This window comes from Leptonychotes weddellii, chromosome 4 (genome assembly GCF_054177405.1).
Source record: "Leptonychotes weddellii isolate Sample4059 chromosome 4, ASM5417740v2, whole genome shotgun sequence".
NCBI lineage: Eukaryota > Metazoa > Chordata > Mammalia > Carnivora > Phocidae > Leptonychotes > Leptonychotes weddellii.
Genome location: NC_138372.1, coordinates 31,724,812 through 31,739,647, shown reverse-complemented (window position 1 = coordinate 31,739,647; position 14,836 = coordinate 31,724,812). Strand labels below are relative to the sequence as shown.

Sequence of the window (14,836 nt, the reverse complement as noted above, 5' to 3'; positions counted from 1 at the left end):
CCAGAGGTTTGGCTCCTCTCTTTGGCAACACTGAGTGCTTTCAGAATGTTTAACTGTGGTTTTAATGCCCCACAGCAAGGCACTGTCATGCTCTGTGTCCTTAGTGTCCAACACAGGACATGACCAAGGGTAGACATCCAGGAAATGGAGGTCTGGCTAACCCACATGAGTCCTTCAGGTTTGACTCAGTCACCTCCTTGAGAAGTCTTTCTCCCCTGACACACCTTTCCATTGTCCCTGTGCCCCCCACCATGAGTCCCCACAGCAGCGATGCTTTTTTTAGTGGGCTCAAAGAACATTTGTCAAATGAATGGAAGCTTGCTGGTTGACTCTTCTCTGAGCAGCTGTGTTGGTCCAGGAATCTGGAATTCTTTTCTCTTCATTCACCTGCTCAGTTTATTCCAACATTTAAGGGATTACTAGATGTTACATATACTCACTGAGCTCAATGGTGACCTCCCCCAAAAAGCCTTTCTGACCTTCCCGTTTAGGTGCTTCTCCTCTCTGTGGCCACCACGCCTAGGTGGACTTGTCAGCCCCTAGACCAAGATGATCCCTTGGCCACAGGAACAAGACCTGATTCATCTCTCTGTGGCCATCACCTGGCAGGGCTTGGCAACATCTGCAGAAGGTATCATCTCTAGAGTAGAGAGATTCTGGTTGGGATCCCAGCTCTGCCACCTGAGTTTGGGCAAGTTCCTTTCTGTTAGTTTGCTGGTGAGTGGAATGGTTGGCTGAGAAGTCCAAGAATGAGACTCAAAACTACCTGAGTACCCAGGATAGTCATTATGCTCTCTACCCTACAGAAGGAAAAAGGGCAGGACAGAGCCTTTAAAACCTGGTATTTGGTAGTCCAGGTACCTGGGCTCAGTTAGGGGAGGAAAGGAAGTTACAATAGGCTTTGTCCTTCTCTGCCCCAGTCTAATGACCTCCACCCCCAGATCACCTAGAAAACAGAGGCTAAAACAAGAACTAAGTACTGATGTTTTATTTGAGAGGTGCAAACCCAGGGCACTGAGTGAGAAAAGGGAAGCAAGGCAAGGAAGAACTGACGGTAATGTGAAGTGATAGCAGTTGGGTCCTGCTTCATGACAAGCCTTGAAGAAACACAGCAGGTGTGTCCAATGGCTACCTGGGTGATTTCCCCATTGGTGGAACTGTTTGGAGAAACAGTACCTTGCAGCAATTGAGGAAAACGAGGGAAGAAGGTATTTATCTGCCCGATTCTCTCCCATCTCCCATTAGTCAAATGTTATCTCAGGAGCATTTACTCCCCCACACTTCTGGGTTGCTAATAGCAACTTGAGATGCCAGATTCCATGCCCTGCAGTGGGGCATTCCAACCAAGTCTGGAAGCTAGAGGAGAGTCAATCTCTGGGCATGTGGCTGATGAGTGCCAGGGAGAATTTGATTCAGTACATAAGATGTGTCCAAAACAGTCCAATACTGTTTTTCTCATTTACCAAATGAGGAAACATGGCATAGTGATCAAACACTTTTTCCAAGGTCACATGGCTAGTAAGTGGTAAATTCAGGATTTAAACATAGTTTGGCTCTGGAAACTATAGAAGACCAAGATAAGGAAGTTGGATTTTATGTAGCAGGCAAAGGAGAGTCACTAAAGAGTTTCAAGCTGGGGAGTGACACAAGATAAAGAGCTTTTTGATAAAGCTCTCAATCTCTACTTTCCTCCAGTTTCCCATGCGGCCAACCTTGGCAAAAGTAGGTGGCCCCAGAGAGGTGAGGGCATGCAAGACAGTTTTGAGGAGTCTCTGACCGGGTCCAGAGCTCATACAGGCTTTAACACCACCTCATAAACTTTCTCTGTCTTCATCTAAGCCTGTACCTACTGAAGACTAGCTGGTCAGAGGCAGGCAAGATCTGGGTAGAGAAGCCAAGATGAGGAGAAGAGGAGATTGGCCTAAAGACCAGGAGCAGAGGGACCAGCCATCTGTCCATTGTTGGCCTGTGGGTCTGGGGATCCTGGTGCCCGTTGATGAATCCTCTGGTGTTGCCTGAGATGATCAGATCTCATGAATTGTCGGCCGCATTGATCACATCTATGTGGTCGATATCTGGTGTGTATCCGCGTATGTCGTCCAAGCTCATCAGAACGGAAGAAAGACCATATACAGCCTTCCCACATGCATTTATAGGGCCTCTCACCTGTGGGGAGGTGACAAGGAACAGAAGAAATTAAGTAGAAGAATATGCCAGCACGTACATAGGAAGGGGTCTGACTCTATTGAGGAAGAGCCATCAAGGTTGAGAAACCAAAGGAAAACCAAGGGAAAGTGGTGAGGAGGCAACACAATCAGCAGCCCCATGATTTTGGCATGGTCACACTGGATGGGGGGAAAGCAAATTGGTGGGGCCAATATAGCTTGACCCCAAGCTTGAAGGATGACAAGCTAATCCCAAGCCATTACAAACCAATGGTCTAGCACAGATCTAAAGCCCAGAGACTCCTCTACCCCACCCAACCCTACCCCACCTATCTGACACCTCATTCACCTGTGTGTTTGCGTTGGTGACTCACAAGGTGGGAGCGCTTAGTATAAGCTTTTCCGCAGCTTTCATATTGGCAGCAGAAAGGCCTTGAAACCGGGGATCTCCTCCTGAGAGCCCTTTCCTGGGCCCTGGAGTTCCACTCCGCTCTCTGTGGAGCATGCATGGGCTGCTTGGGTAAGGGGTCTTCCTGGGAGCCTGGCTGGCTGAGAGAGTCCTGGGATTCTAAAGCCAGAAATGATGGGGACCCAGCTGGGTTCATCCTAAAATCATGGGGTTCTCTAGGGGGCAACATCTGAGTCAAAGAAGGGAGCATTGCCTGGGCCTCAATAGAAGGCATGGTTGGGGCCAATAACATTTTAGGTGTTAAAGAGTCTCTATTAGAACGTACTGTTGGGGGACCAGAATAAGGCATTGTTGGCACATTGATGTGGGATGTCATTGAGATTCCACTGGGAGCTGAGAGTGGCGGCCCACTGGGGGCCATCCTTAGATTCCTAGCAAAGGTCATAGCCACCCCTGGAGTACTGGGCTCTCCTAAGGGCATCATCTGGGGCCCCTTGAAAATCATTATTCCTGGCTGGGAGGGAGGCAGTCCCTCACAGTAAATCATCTGGGAAGGAGTGCAAGTCACTTGGGAGCAGTAGCTCACACCACGCTCAGGCAGTGACATACTGAACTGTGGCCCCATTTCACTTGCATTCTGCATGGGTGCCTCAGCTAAGGCCAAGGGGATCCTCTCCAGCTCTGTGTACTGAAGGAAGTGTTGAATGCCTGATGCGCCATCATTCCAAGAGGTGTGCCCTCCACTGCGTCTAGGAGGTGGAGCTGTGTCCAAGATGGACATTGACTTCTCAGTATCCTTGAAGAGAGAGAAGTGAAATTCACCCTAGTTCAAATTCTCCAGTTCCACATGTCCCTCCTTCCCATCTCCAGACTCCACCCTAATCCAGCCTCCAATATCTCTTGCCTGAATTATCCTGCCACCCGACCATTCTCCAGTTTGGACTCTCTAAGCTGCAAGTCTAGCTGATAAGGAGCACAGTGGAAGCCTAAATGTGACTCATGCCATTTTTCCTCCTTGTCATGATTTTGTTTATTTCATAAAAAGCAACGAAGAGAGCAAATAAAATATTCCACAACCTACACCTTCAGCAAAACTCTGAGAAAACCTTCAAAGATTATCTTTAAGTGTGAGGGTGAGAACATCCAAAATCAGCCTAAGTGCAGAAAGCCACAAGAGTAAGAAGACTTGAGGGTTCAGATGGGTCATGGCTTTAGCAAAATTTAGAAACACCTGCAAATATTTACTTACAGAAGAGGGTCTCAGCTGAGTTGGAACTGCTGTGGACAAGTCTGAGATCAAACATTGGAGGAGGCGACGAAAAGAGGCAGGCTTTTTTTTTTTTTTTTGGAAGATTTTATTTATTTATTTGACAGAGAGAGACACAGCGAGAGAGGGAACAGAAGCAGGGGGAGTGGGAGAGGGAGAAGCAGGCTTCCTGCTGAGCAGGGAGCCTGACGCGGGCTCGATGGGGGGTTCAATCCCAGGACACTGGGATCATGACCGGAGCCGAAGGCAGACCCGTAACGAACTGAGCCACCCAGGTGCCCCAAGAGGCAGACTTTTAACAAGGGTAGGAGATTGGCTTGGAAGTCAAGAGGCAGTATTCCTGGATGACTGACTGGTGTGAAGGGAAGTAAAGAAGAGACTGGTGGTAGAACCTCTTGAAACAGGACAGGATCCAAGAATCATATTTTTTAAAGTTGTCCATCACTGTAGCATTAGAGAGAGCTCTTGAGCTAAAAACTGGGGCCCCTTGAAAATCATTATTCCTGGCTCCACTGCTCCATAACCTCCCATCTACTCCTCCACTGTGACAGTCCAGAAAAGACCAATCCATTCAACTATGAAAACCAAAACATAAGTAAAAAATACAGTATCCATAAAAGATACTAAAACACCAACAGAAACTGAAGATTGCAATCTCAGGGAAAAAAAAAAAATGGGGGCGCCTGGGTGTCTCAGTCGGTTAAGCATCTGCCTTCAGCTCAGGTCATGATCCTGGGGTCCTGGGATGGAACCTACTTCTCCTTCTCCCTCTGCTCCTCCCCCTGCTCATGTTTGCACGAACTCTCTTGCTCTTTCTCTCTCTCAAATAAATAAATAAAATCTTAAAAAAAATCACCAGAAAAAAATGTTGCCACAGATCAAGGAAAAATGAGCAACATTCACATTCTCACACACACACACACGAAAAGAAACTTAAGAAAGCAATTTCGGCTTTTACACCAATTACAGAAACCCCACAGAGCAGAAATAAAGGAATTCAAAGAAGTTACGTCTAGATAATAAGCTACAAGTTATATTAGAGGGGCGGGGGGGACAATGATAAGCATCGGAGGGGTTTCTGTGGTGGTGGCAATGTTTCATAGATCTTCACTTTGTGCTCATCCATTAGGCCGTACACTTATATTCACATCTCTGTTTGAGTGTTATTTTTCATTAAAATAGTTTCAAAATAATATTGTGAGAAATCAGGATTCTCAGCAAGTGAAAAATTCTATTATAAAAATCAGAGTAAAAATCAATTAAAAATAATGGTGAATTTAAATAGGAAATATTCTATACATTTTTCCCTCGTAAGAGGGAATTCACAGCTATAAATGCTTATAACAATAAAAAAAAATCTCAAATCAACAACCTAGCTTTACACCTTAACTAGAAAAAGAAGAACGAACTAACCCCAAAGCTAGCAGAAGGAAGGAACTATTAGAAAAATATCAATGAGGGGCGCCTGGGTGGCTTAGTCGTTAAGTGTCTGCCTTTGGCTCAGGTCATGATCCCAGGGTCCTGGGATCGAGCCCCGCATCAGGCTTCCGGCTTCCGGCTTCTGGCTTCCGGCTCCGCAGGAAGCCTGCTTCTCCCTCTCCCACTCTCCCTGCTTGTGTTTCTGCTCTCGCTAACTCTCTCTCTGTAAAATAAATAAATAAAATCTTTAAAAAGAAAGAAAGAAAAATATCAATGAAACCAAGAGTTGGTTCTTTGGAGAGATTAACAAAATTGCCAAACCTTTAGCTAAATTGATCAAGAAAAATATGAAAGTGAGGACATTACTACCAACTTTACAGAAATGAAAAAGATTATGAGAGTACTATGAATAATTTCATGCCAACAATTTGGATAACTAAATGAAATGGATAAATTCCTAAAAAGACAAAAACCTACCAACACTGAATCATGAAGAAATAGAAAAATCTATATAGACCCATAACTAGTAAAGAGACTGAATCAGTAATCAAAAGCCTCTAGGACAAAGAAAAACCCTGAACTTGATGGCTTCGTGGTGAATTCTAAACATTTAAAGAAGGATATCAATGCTTCTCAAATTTTTCCAAAAAATTGAAGAGGAGGGAATACTTGCTACCTCATTCTCACACTGCCTTGATACCAAAGCCAGACAAAGACATCACAAGTAAAATAAACAACAAGCCAACATTTTTCATGAATATAGATGCAAAAAAATCCTCAAAAAAAAATTTAGCAAACCAAATCCACCAGCATATTTTTTTCCACCAGCATATTAATCAGATTATACAACATGACCAAGTGGAATTTATTCCAGAAACACAAGGCTGATTCAGCATCTGAAAATCAAAGTAAAATAAAGGCGGGGGGGGTGGCAGAAAAAGCATTTGAAACAATCCAATACCTTTTCATGATTAAGAAAAAAAAAACTCTCAAAAAAAACCCTTCTCAAAAAACTATCCAATTTGCTATAAGACATTTCATTTATGAAAAACCCACAACTTACATCATATTCATGATGAAAGACTGAAGGCTCTTTAAGATCAAGAAGATAAGGATGCCTGCTTTTACCATTTTTACTCAACATTGTATTGGAAGTTCTAACAAGAGCAGTTAGATGAGAAAAACAAAAGGCATCTGTATTGGAAAAAATAGTAAATTATCTGTTCCCAGATGATATGATCTTACATGTAGAAAACCCTAAGGATTACACACACACACACACATACACACACCTGTTAGAACTAATAAATTCAGCAAAAGTAGTAAGATTCATTTTTAAAAAAAATATTTATTTATTTATCTATCTATCTATCTATCATCTATCTATCTATCTATCTATCTATCTATCTATCTATCTATCTATCTATTTGAGAAAGAGAGAGAGTACATGCATGTGAGTGGCAGGGAGGGGCAGAGGGAAAGGGAGAGAATCTCAAGCAGGCTCTGCACTGAGCAAAGAGCCCAACTCAGGGTTCCATCCCACAACCCTGATCATGACCTGAGCTGAAACCAAGAGTCAGACACTTAACCAACTGAGCCACTCAGGCACCCCGAAAGTAATAAGATTCAAATTCAAGACACGAATAGATACTTTTCTAAAGAAGACATCCAGATGGCTAACAGACTCATGAAAAGATCCTCAACAATGCTCATCATCAGGGAAATACAAATCAAAACCACGATGAGATACCACCTCACACCTGTCAGAACGGCTAAAATTAACAACAGAAGAAACAACAGGTGTTGGCGAGGATGCAGAGAAAGGGGAACCCTCTTGCACTGTTGGTGGGAATGCCACTCTGGAGAACAGTATGGAGTTTCCTCAAAAAGTTAAAATAGTCCCAGTGGAACCACGAAGCTGTAATTAGGGGCGCCTGGGTGGCTCAGTCGTTAAGTGTCTGCCTTCGGCTCAGGTCATGATCCCAGGGTTCTGGGATCAAGCCCCGTATCGGGCTCCCTGCTTAGCGGGGAGCCTGTTTCTCCCTCTCCCACTCCCCCTGCTTGTGTTCCCTCTCTTGCTGTCTTTCTCTCTGTCAAATAAATAAATAAAATTAAAAAAAAAAAGAAGTTAAAATAGAACTACTCTATGATCCAGCAATTGCACTACTAGGTATTCACACAAAGTATACAAAAATACAGATTCAAAGGGGTACATGCACCCCGATGTTTACAGCAGCATTATCAACAACAGCCAAATTATGGAGAGAGCCCAAACATCCATTGACTGATGAATGGATAAAAACACACAATGGAATATTACTCAGCCATTAAAAAGAATGAAATCTTGGGGGCACCTGTGTGGCTCAGCTGGTTAAGTGATTGACTCTTAATTTCAGCTCAGGTCATGATCTCAGGGTCATGAGATCAAGCTCCATATCAGTTTCTGTGCTGGGTGTGGAACTTGCTTAAGATTCTCTCTCTCCCTCACCCTCTGCCCTTTCTCCCACCTCCCTCTCCCTCTCTTAAAAAAAAGAAAAGAAAAGAAAAAGAAAAAATCTTGCCACTTGCAATGATGTGGATGGAGCTAGAGTGTATTATGCTAAATGAAATTAGTCAGAGAAAGACAAATATCATATGATCTGATTCATATGTGCAATTTAAGAAAAAAAACAGATGAACATATGGGAAGGGGGAAAAAAAGGAGAGAGGGAAACAAACCATAAGAGACTCTTACTGATACAGAACAAACTGAGGGTTGATGGAGGGGAGGTGGGGGGGATGGGCTAGATGGGGGATGGGTATTCAGAAGGGCACTTATGATGAGCAGTGAGTGTTGTATGTGAGTGATGAATCACTGAATTCTACTTTTTTTTTTTTAAGATTTTATTTATTTGTTAGAGGGAGAGCGAGAGCGCACATGCTGGGGGAGAGACAGGCAGAGGGAGAAGCAGGCCCGCTGCTGAGCAGGGAGCCTGATGTAGGACTCAATCCCAGGACCTTGGGATCATGACCTGAGCTGAAGGCAGACACTTAACCATCTGAGCCACCCGGCATCCCTGAATTCTACTCCTGAAACCAATGTTGCACTGTAGGTTAACTAATTAAAATTTAAATTAAAAAAAATAATAATAAAAATAAAAAAAAATAAAATTTAAATTAAAAAAAAAGATTAAAATTCAACACACAAAAATCAGTTGTTTCTATACACTGACAATGAACTATCTGTAAAGGAAATTAGGAAATCAGGGGCGCCTGGGTGGCTCAGTCGGTTAAGCGTCTGCCTTTTGCTCAGGTCATGATCTCAGGGTCCTGGGATTGAGCCCCGCATTGGTCTCCCTGCTTCGCAGGGAGTCTGCTTCTCCCTCTCCCTCTGCCTACTTGCTCTCTATCTCTCTGTCAAATAAATAAATAAAATCTTTAAAAAAAAAAAAAGAAAATCAATTCAATTTACAATAGCATCAAGACGAATTAAATACTTAGAAATAACCAAGGAGGTTAACTTAATCACTGAAAAATACAAAACATTACTGAAAGAAATTAAAGACATAATAAATGGAAAGACATCTTAATATTCATGGATTAGAAGATTTTAATAGTTACGATGTCAATGCTACCCAAAACAATCTGCAGGTTCCATGCGACCCCTACCAAAATACCTTTCTTTGCAAGAATAGAAAAATCTACACCCTAAAATTCATATGGAATTTCAAGGGACCCCAAATAGCCAAAAACAATCTTGAAAAAGAACAAAATTGGAAAATTTACACTTCTTGATTCAAAGCTTACTACAAAGCTAAGTCATCAAAGCAAGGTACTATTGGCATTAAGTATAGACCTATTCACGAACAGAAAGGAATAGAGCCCAGAAATAAACCCCCACACATATGGTCAAATGATTTTCAACAAGGGTGCCAAGATCGTTGAATGGGGGGAAAGACAGCCTTTTCAATAAATGGCGCTGGTATAATTGGATATCCACATGCAAAAGAATGAAGGGCCTTTACTTAATACAACATACAAAAATTAATTCAAAATGGATCAAAGACCTAAACATAAGAGCTAAACTGTAACTCTTAGAAGGAAACATAGGGGAAAAGCTTCACGACATTGGATTGGTAATGATTTCTCGGATATGACACTCAGGAACGGCAACAAAAGAAAAAAAGAGATGAAGTTGGACTTCATCAAAATAAAATCTTTTGTGCATCAAAAGACACCACCAGCAGAATACAAAGGCAACCCACAGAATGGGAGAAAACATTTGCAATTCACATATCTAACGGAGACTAATATCTAGAAAATATAGATAGCTCCTAAAACTTAACCTAAAAACAAATAACCCTATTCGAAAATGGGCAAGGGACTTAACTAGACTTTTCTCCAAAGATATACAAATGGCCAATAAGCAAATGAAAGATGCTCAACATAACTAATCATTAGGGAAATGCAAATCAAAGCCACAATGTGATACCACTTCACACCCACTTAAAATGATTGTTATCAAAAAGAACAACAACAACAACCCAAAGTGTTGGCAAGATATGGAGAAATTAGAATCCTTGTGCTAGGAATGTAAAATGGTGCAGCCACTGTGGAAAACAGTAATGACAGCCCCTCAACAAATTAAAATAAAATTACTATATGATGCAACAACTCCACTTCTGGTATCTACCTACAAGAACTGAAAGCAGGGACTGAACTAGATATCTGTACACCCATGTTCACAGCAGCATCATTCACAGTAGCCAAAACGTGGAAGCAACCCAAGTGCCCATCAGCAGACGAATGGATGAACAAAAGGTGGCATATACCTACATTGGAATATTATTCAGCCTTAAAAAAAAAAAAAAGGAGGGGGCGCCTGGGTGGCTCAGTTGGTTGGGTGACTGCCTTCAGCTCAGGTCATGATCCTGGAGTCCCTGGATCGAGTCCCACATCGGGCTCCCTGCTCTGCAGGGAGTCTGCTTCTCCCTCTGACCCTGCTCTCTCTCATTCTCTCTCTCAAATAAATAAATAAAATCTTTATTAAAAAAAAATGAGGAAATTCTGATATACTTCAACATGAATGAGCCTGGAAAACATTAAGCTAAGTCGAATAAGGACAAAAAATGTATGGTTCCATTTATATAAGATATTTAAGGAAGTCAAATTCAAAGAGACAAAGTAGAATGTTGATTGCCTGCCAGGGATTTGGGAAGTTACTTTTTATTGGTTAAAGATCAGTTTGGAAGGCAGAGGGGCATAGGGGAAGGGAGGGAAAATGAAACAAGACAAAACCAGAGAGGGAGACAAACCATAAGAGACTCCTAATCATAGGAAACAAACTGAGGGTTCCTGCTGGGGTGGGGGGTGGAGGGATGGGGTAACTGGGTGATGGACATTGGGGATGGTATGTGTTATAATGAGCACTGGGTGTTATATAAGACTAATGAATCACAGGCCCGTACCCTGAAACAAATAATACATTATATGTTAATTAATTGAATTTAAATTTAAAAAATTAAAAATTAAAAATTAAAAAGAATTTCAGTTTGGGAAGATGAAAAAATTTGTGGAGATTAATAGTGGGGATGGTTGCATAGTAATGTGAATATGATTAATGCCGCTAATCATACACTTAAACATGGTTATAATGATATTTTTGTTTTATAGATTTTACCACACTTTTTAAAAAATGTCTAAAAAAAGGACACAGAAGGGGTTCCCACTGGCCAAATTTGTGACAATTTGAACATCAAAAAGAATAATGACTATTGGTTTTAATAGAATTTTGAACACTGTGAATTGAAGTGAAAATTAAGTGTTTATTGTATCTTTCCAATAGGAAATTTATTTCAAAATCACCAAAAAGAGTCCATGGTTTAAGAAAAATCCTACATTACAGAACACAAACTAATAAATGTAGAAGGAATGGTAGAATTGAAAAATCATTATTTTACAACCCTTAATAAAACTTTTGATTAAGGAAACTTGGTTGACACCAGTGGGTGAATGACTGATAGGGAACTGGGCATTTGGATATATCCAAGATAACGTTACATAGATTACTTTCTGACCACAAGGCTAAATGTTAAGCTTGAATAGAGAGATTAATCAGGCTACCTTAATTCAAGGGCCAAGCCTAGGGTCACCCAAATGTGGGGAGCTAGATGTGTCTCCTGATGAAGAGGAAGCCTACCATACCTATGAGACATTCTTACCAACAATCAGGAATCCAATGAAGCTTTAAGGTCTAACTTCAGTTTACAAGTGACACAAGAGCTAGAAGATCAAGCTAACTTATACCGTGAGAACGCAATGTGATAAATTCAGAAGGAACAGTCTACAAAAGTTAGGATAATGAAAAATGTAAAGTCAGTCAGGAAAAAAGAAAATTATTCTAATTTCAAAAAAACTCGAGGGGCACCTGGGTGGCTCAGTCATTAAGCGTCTGCCTTCGGCTCAGGTCATGATCCCAGGGTCCTGGGATCGAGCCCCGCATCGGGCTCCCTGCTCAGCGGGGAGTCTGCTTCTCCCTCTCCCACTCCCCCTGCTTGTGTTCCCTCTCTCACTGTCTCTCTCTCTCTGTCAAATAAATAAATAAAAAGTCTTAAAAAAAAAAACAAACTCAAGAGATGTAACCAGATGCAGTGTGTGGTCTTAAAGCAGGTCCTGGTTTGGACATATTAGCGTGAAGGACATTTTAGGGATGACTAGGGGAATCTGAATAAGAATTACATTTAAGATATTAAGAATTTTGGTAGGTTTGAAAATGTTTGACTATGGAAGAAAATAATTTTCTTTCACCCTAGAAGGGTTGGCGAGATCCTGTTTTATTCACCACTTATGCAACTAGCATAAAGTAGGCTCGTAACAGGCTCCAGATAACTGTCTATTGGATGGGCATTTCTGGGGTGCTCAGCCCCTTTTTCCTCCCTCTCAGTGATGGCCCTCTTTTATTTTCCTGATCCTTCACAGGCAAACTTCTTTGGAGATGCTTAAAATATACACCTTCACCACTACCTTGCCTAATTACTCCCCAAATTCAACTTGGCCCCCATTTCTCCACAGAAAACGCTTTCATAAAGGTCAACAACCACTTTCATGTCACTAAGTCCAAACACTTGTCAGACCCCTTCTCGCTTGACCTCTCGGGAGCTTCTGAGACTCCTGGCCACTCTTCTTGAAATGTTTTCCTCCCTTGACCTTGGGAACACATTGTCACACTTGCTGGGTTTTTCTCCTTCTCTTCGCCCTGGCCCTCCCTCCTCCTCAGTCGCCTCTATAGCTTTCCCTTACTGGCTACTTTCTAGGCAATCTTTCTCATGCTAATGATCCATTTAGGTTTATATTCCACTTAGTCTTAAACCAGTAGCTCCAGGGCAGACTTCTCCTGAATATTCCAGCCGCCTAATGCTCAGTCCACTTGGATAGCCCAAAGGCACTTCAATGGACTGCATCTAAAACTCCTGCTCATCCTTACTTGCCCACCGACAGGAGTAAAAAACAAGCCTGTTCCTTCTCATCCTTTGCTCTCTCACAAAATGTCACTATTCTTGCCCAATGGTGCAAGCCAGAAATCTGGTAAGGTGTCCTGGATGGCTCCTTCACCACCTAGATGCAAGTTAATTACCAATTCTTATGGTGTCTACCTCCAAAACATGTCCAAGATCTATTTGGTTTTCTCTACCTCCACGCTCCCCTCCCTAGTTAGGCTGCCATTTTAGTTCTCACTTGGATTATCACAGTCCCCTTGAATTCTGCCCACCTCTATCAGGGCACTCTTTACAAAATGCAAATCTAATCACGACTGATCACATTTAAATTCCTCAGTGGCTTCCTACTGGCTCAAGCCCTGCATGATCTCAGTAGCCACTCTCCCACCACTCTCTTGGCCTTAGTTCTCGGTCCATCTTTCACTTCCTCCAAGGTAGGAGCTTACTGTCTCTGGTCTCAGTCCTGCAAACCCTTCACCCATCCAGTTCCCCAGTTCCAGACCAAATCCTTAGCTGTCTTCTCAACCTCCTAAATCAACTCAAACACCTCTGCTATTTGTTCCTGTGGCCCCTGTTCTTCTCCTTAATAGTAATTTGTACACTTCCAATCATTCAGCTGTTTATTAATAAAATGGCATAATATCTTATAGTAAGCTCACCACTGCATTCCCAGGGTCTTGGCAAAGGCCTACCACTTAGTAATGTTTTCCTCCCTGCCTGCTTCCCACTGACTTCCTAACTTTTTCTTCTCTCCTGGACACTCAAGTCCCTTGACAGGGCAGGGTGTTACCCCCAGAGCCCAGCACACGTGCTAATGCTAGGTGAATATTAATTGCATAAATGACACATGACTTACGTCCGCGATCTCCCAACCCTCCCCTTCCTAACCCTATCCCTCACACTTCCAGTACCTCAGATTTCTGCTTCCCTCCACCCCCAGCCTGCACCCACCCCACCCCCGCCCGCCACGCCCGGCCCTGGCGCTGACTTCTGGACTCACCTGCACGAGCTGGTACTGAGGCGGCTGCCACTGTCTCAGCCTCTCGGCCTCCCGCTCCATCTCAGCCTGGGATGGGCTGCACATCAGGACCGTGTGCGGGTCCAGGCCCACACCAGAGCACAGCTGAGACGTGCTGCCTCAGCGTCTCAGGTCAAGTGTCCTGCCGCCACCACGCCACAATCACAATTGCCTAGCTCCGCTTCTCCTTAGCACCGTGTCGCCGGGAGGGGCGGAGCCAAGGGCCGCACCCACAGACCCACCCATCAGCAGCCGCCCCACCCCGCCCGGCTGCGGCGGGCATCCAGGTCCTGCCCGGACACAGCAGGGTCACTAACAGGGGACCTCAGACCGTCACCACATCTTGTGTCTTATGTCTGCCCCCACCCAATTTACCCCATCCACCCTCCAGTCTGAGCATCTCTGTTTCACCCAAGTAGGGGTAAGGACACCAAGGTTCCAGACTCCAGGCCTTGGAGACCTCAGAGTGGAAAAACCAGGGCAGGAGGCAGGAGGCAGCCGCAGACTGGGGTGTAGAAGACAGGAGAACCTCCACCAGCACCCCACCAGGTCAGGGTTCTTTGTCATAAGCTCCCAGAGGCCTGGATCTTCTCTGCTATAAACCAGGTTCCTCTGTCCCTTGTGTGTACAAACCAAATAGTGGGAGCTCCGTAGCACGCGTCTTCGTTCCAGAATACTGAGTACCTCCTGTGTGTCTGCACTGTCTTATGGAACTAGGGATACAACGGCAGACAAGACAGAACTAAGGGTCTTTGCTCTCAAGGAATTTTCATGTGAAATGGGCAGACAAATGAATATAATAAAGTCAATAGTTATTATAATTTTCTTTGGTGGTGAGTGCCACAGAGAAAACAAAATAGGAGAACGTAAGCTGAGGACTGAGTGCCTGAAAGGGACCTCCCCATAGGAAGATTGGAGGGATCTGAGGCAGGAGAGAGCTTGGCCTGCCAGAGGAAACATAGAGGGACCAGGTGACCTCTACCATGTGACCTCAGGGGAGAGTGAAATGACATGATAGGGATGGTCTTGGAGACCATGGACAGCAGTTTGAACTTAGATATTCTAAGTGTGATGGGAAGCCAC

General features: G+C 43.4%; 1 protein-coding gene across 1 annotated transcript; it reads right to left on the bottom strand.

Annotated features, from left to right (window-relative positions):
• Window positions 1–1,726: 1,726 nt before the first annotated feature.
• On the bottom strand, window positions 1,727–4,967 carry KLF17 (KLF transcription factor 17). The gene is made up of 3 exons (XM_081816855.1): window positions 4,953–4,967; window positions 2,515–3,370; window positions 1,727–2,166 (listed from the first exon to the last, which is right to left on the bottom strand). Exons 1-3 carry the CDS (start codon window positions 4,965–4,967, stop codon window positions 1,922–1,924), a joined length of 1,116 nt encoding a protein of 371 aa, XP_081672981.1. The 3' UTR covers window positions 1,727–1,921.
• Between the last annotated feature and the right edge of the window lie 9,869 nt (window positions 4,968–14,836).

Coding starts and splice junctions, on each gene's coding strand:
- KLF17 (XM_081816855.1), bottom strand. Junction 2,167..2,514: donor TCACCAACGCAAACACACAG/GTGAATGAGGTG, acceptor ACCTCCCCACAG/GTGAGAGGCCCTATAAATGC.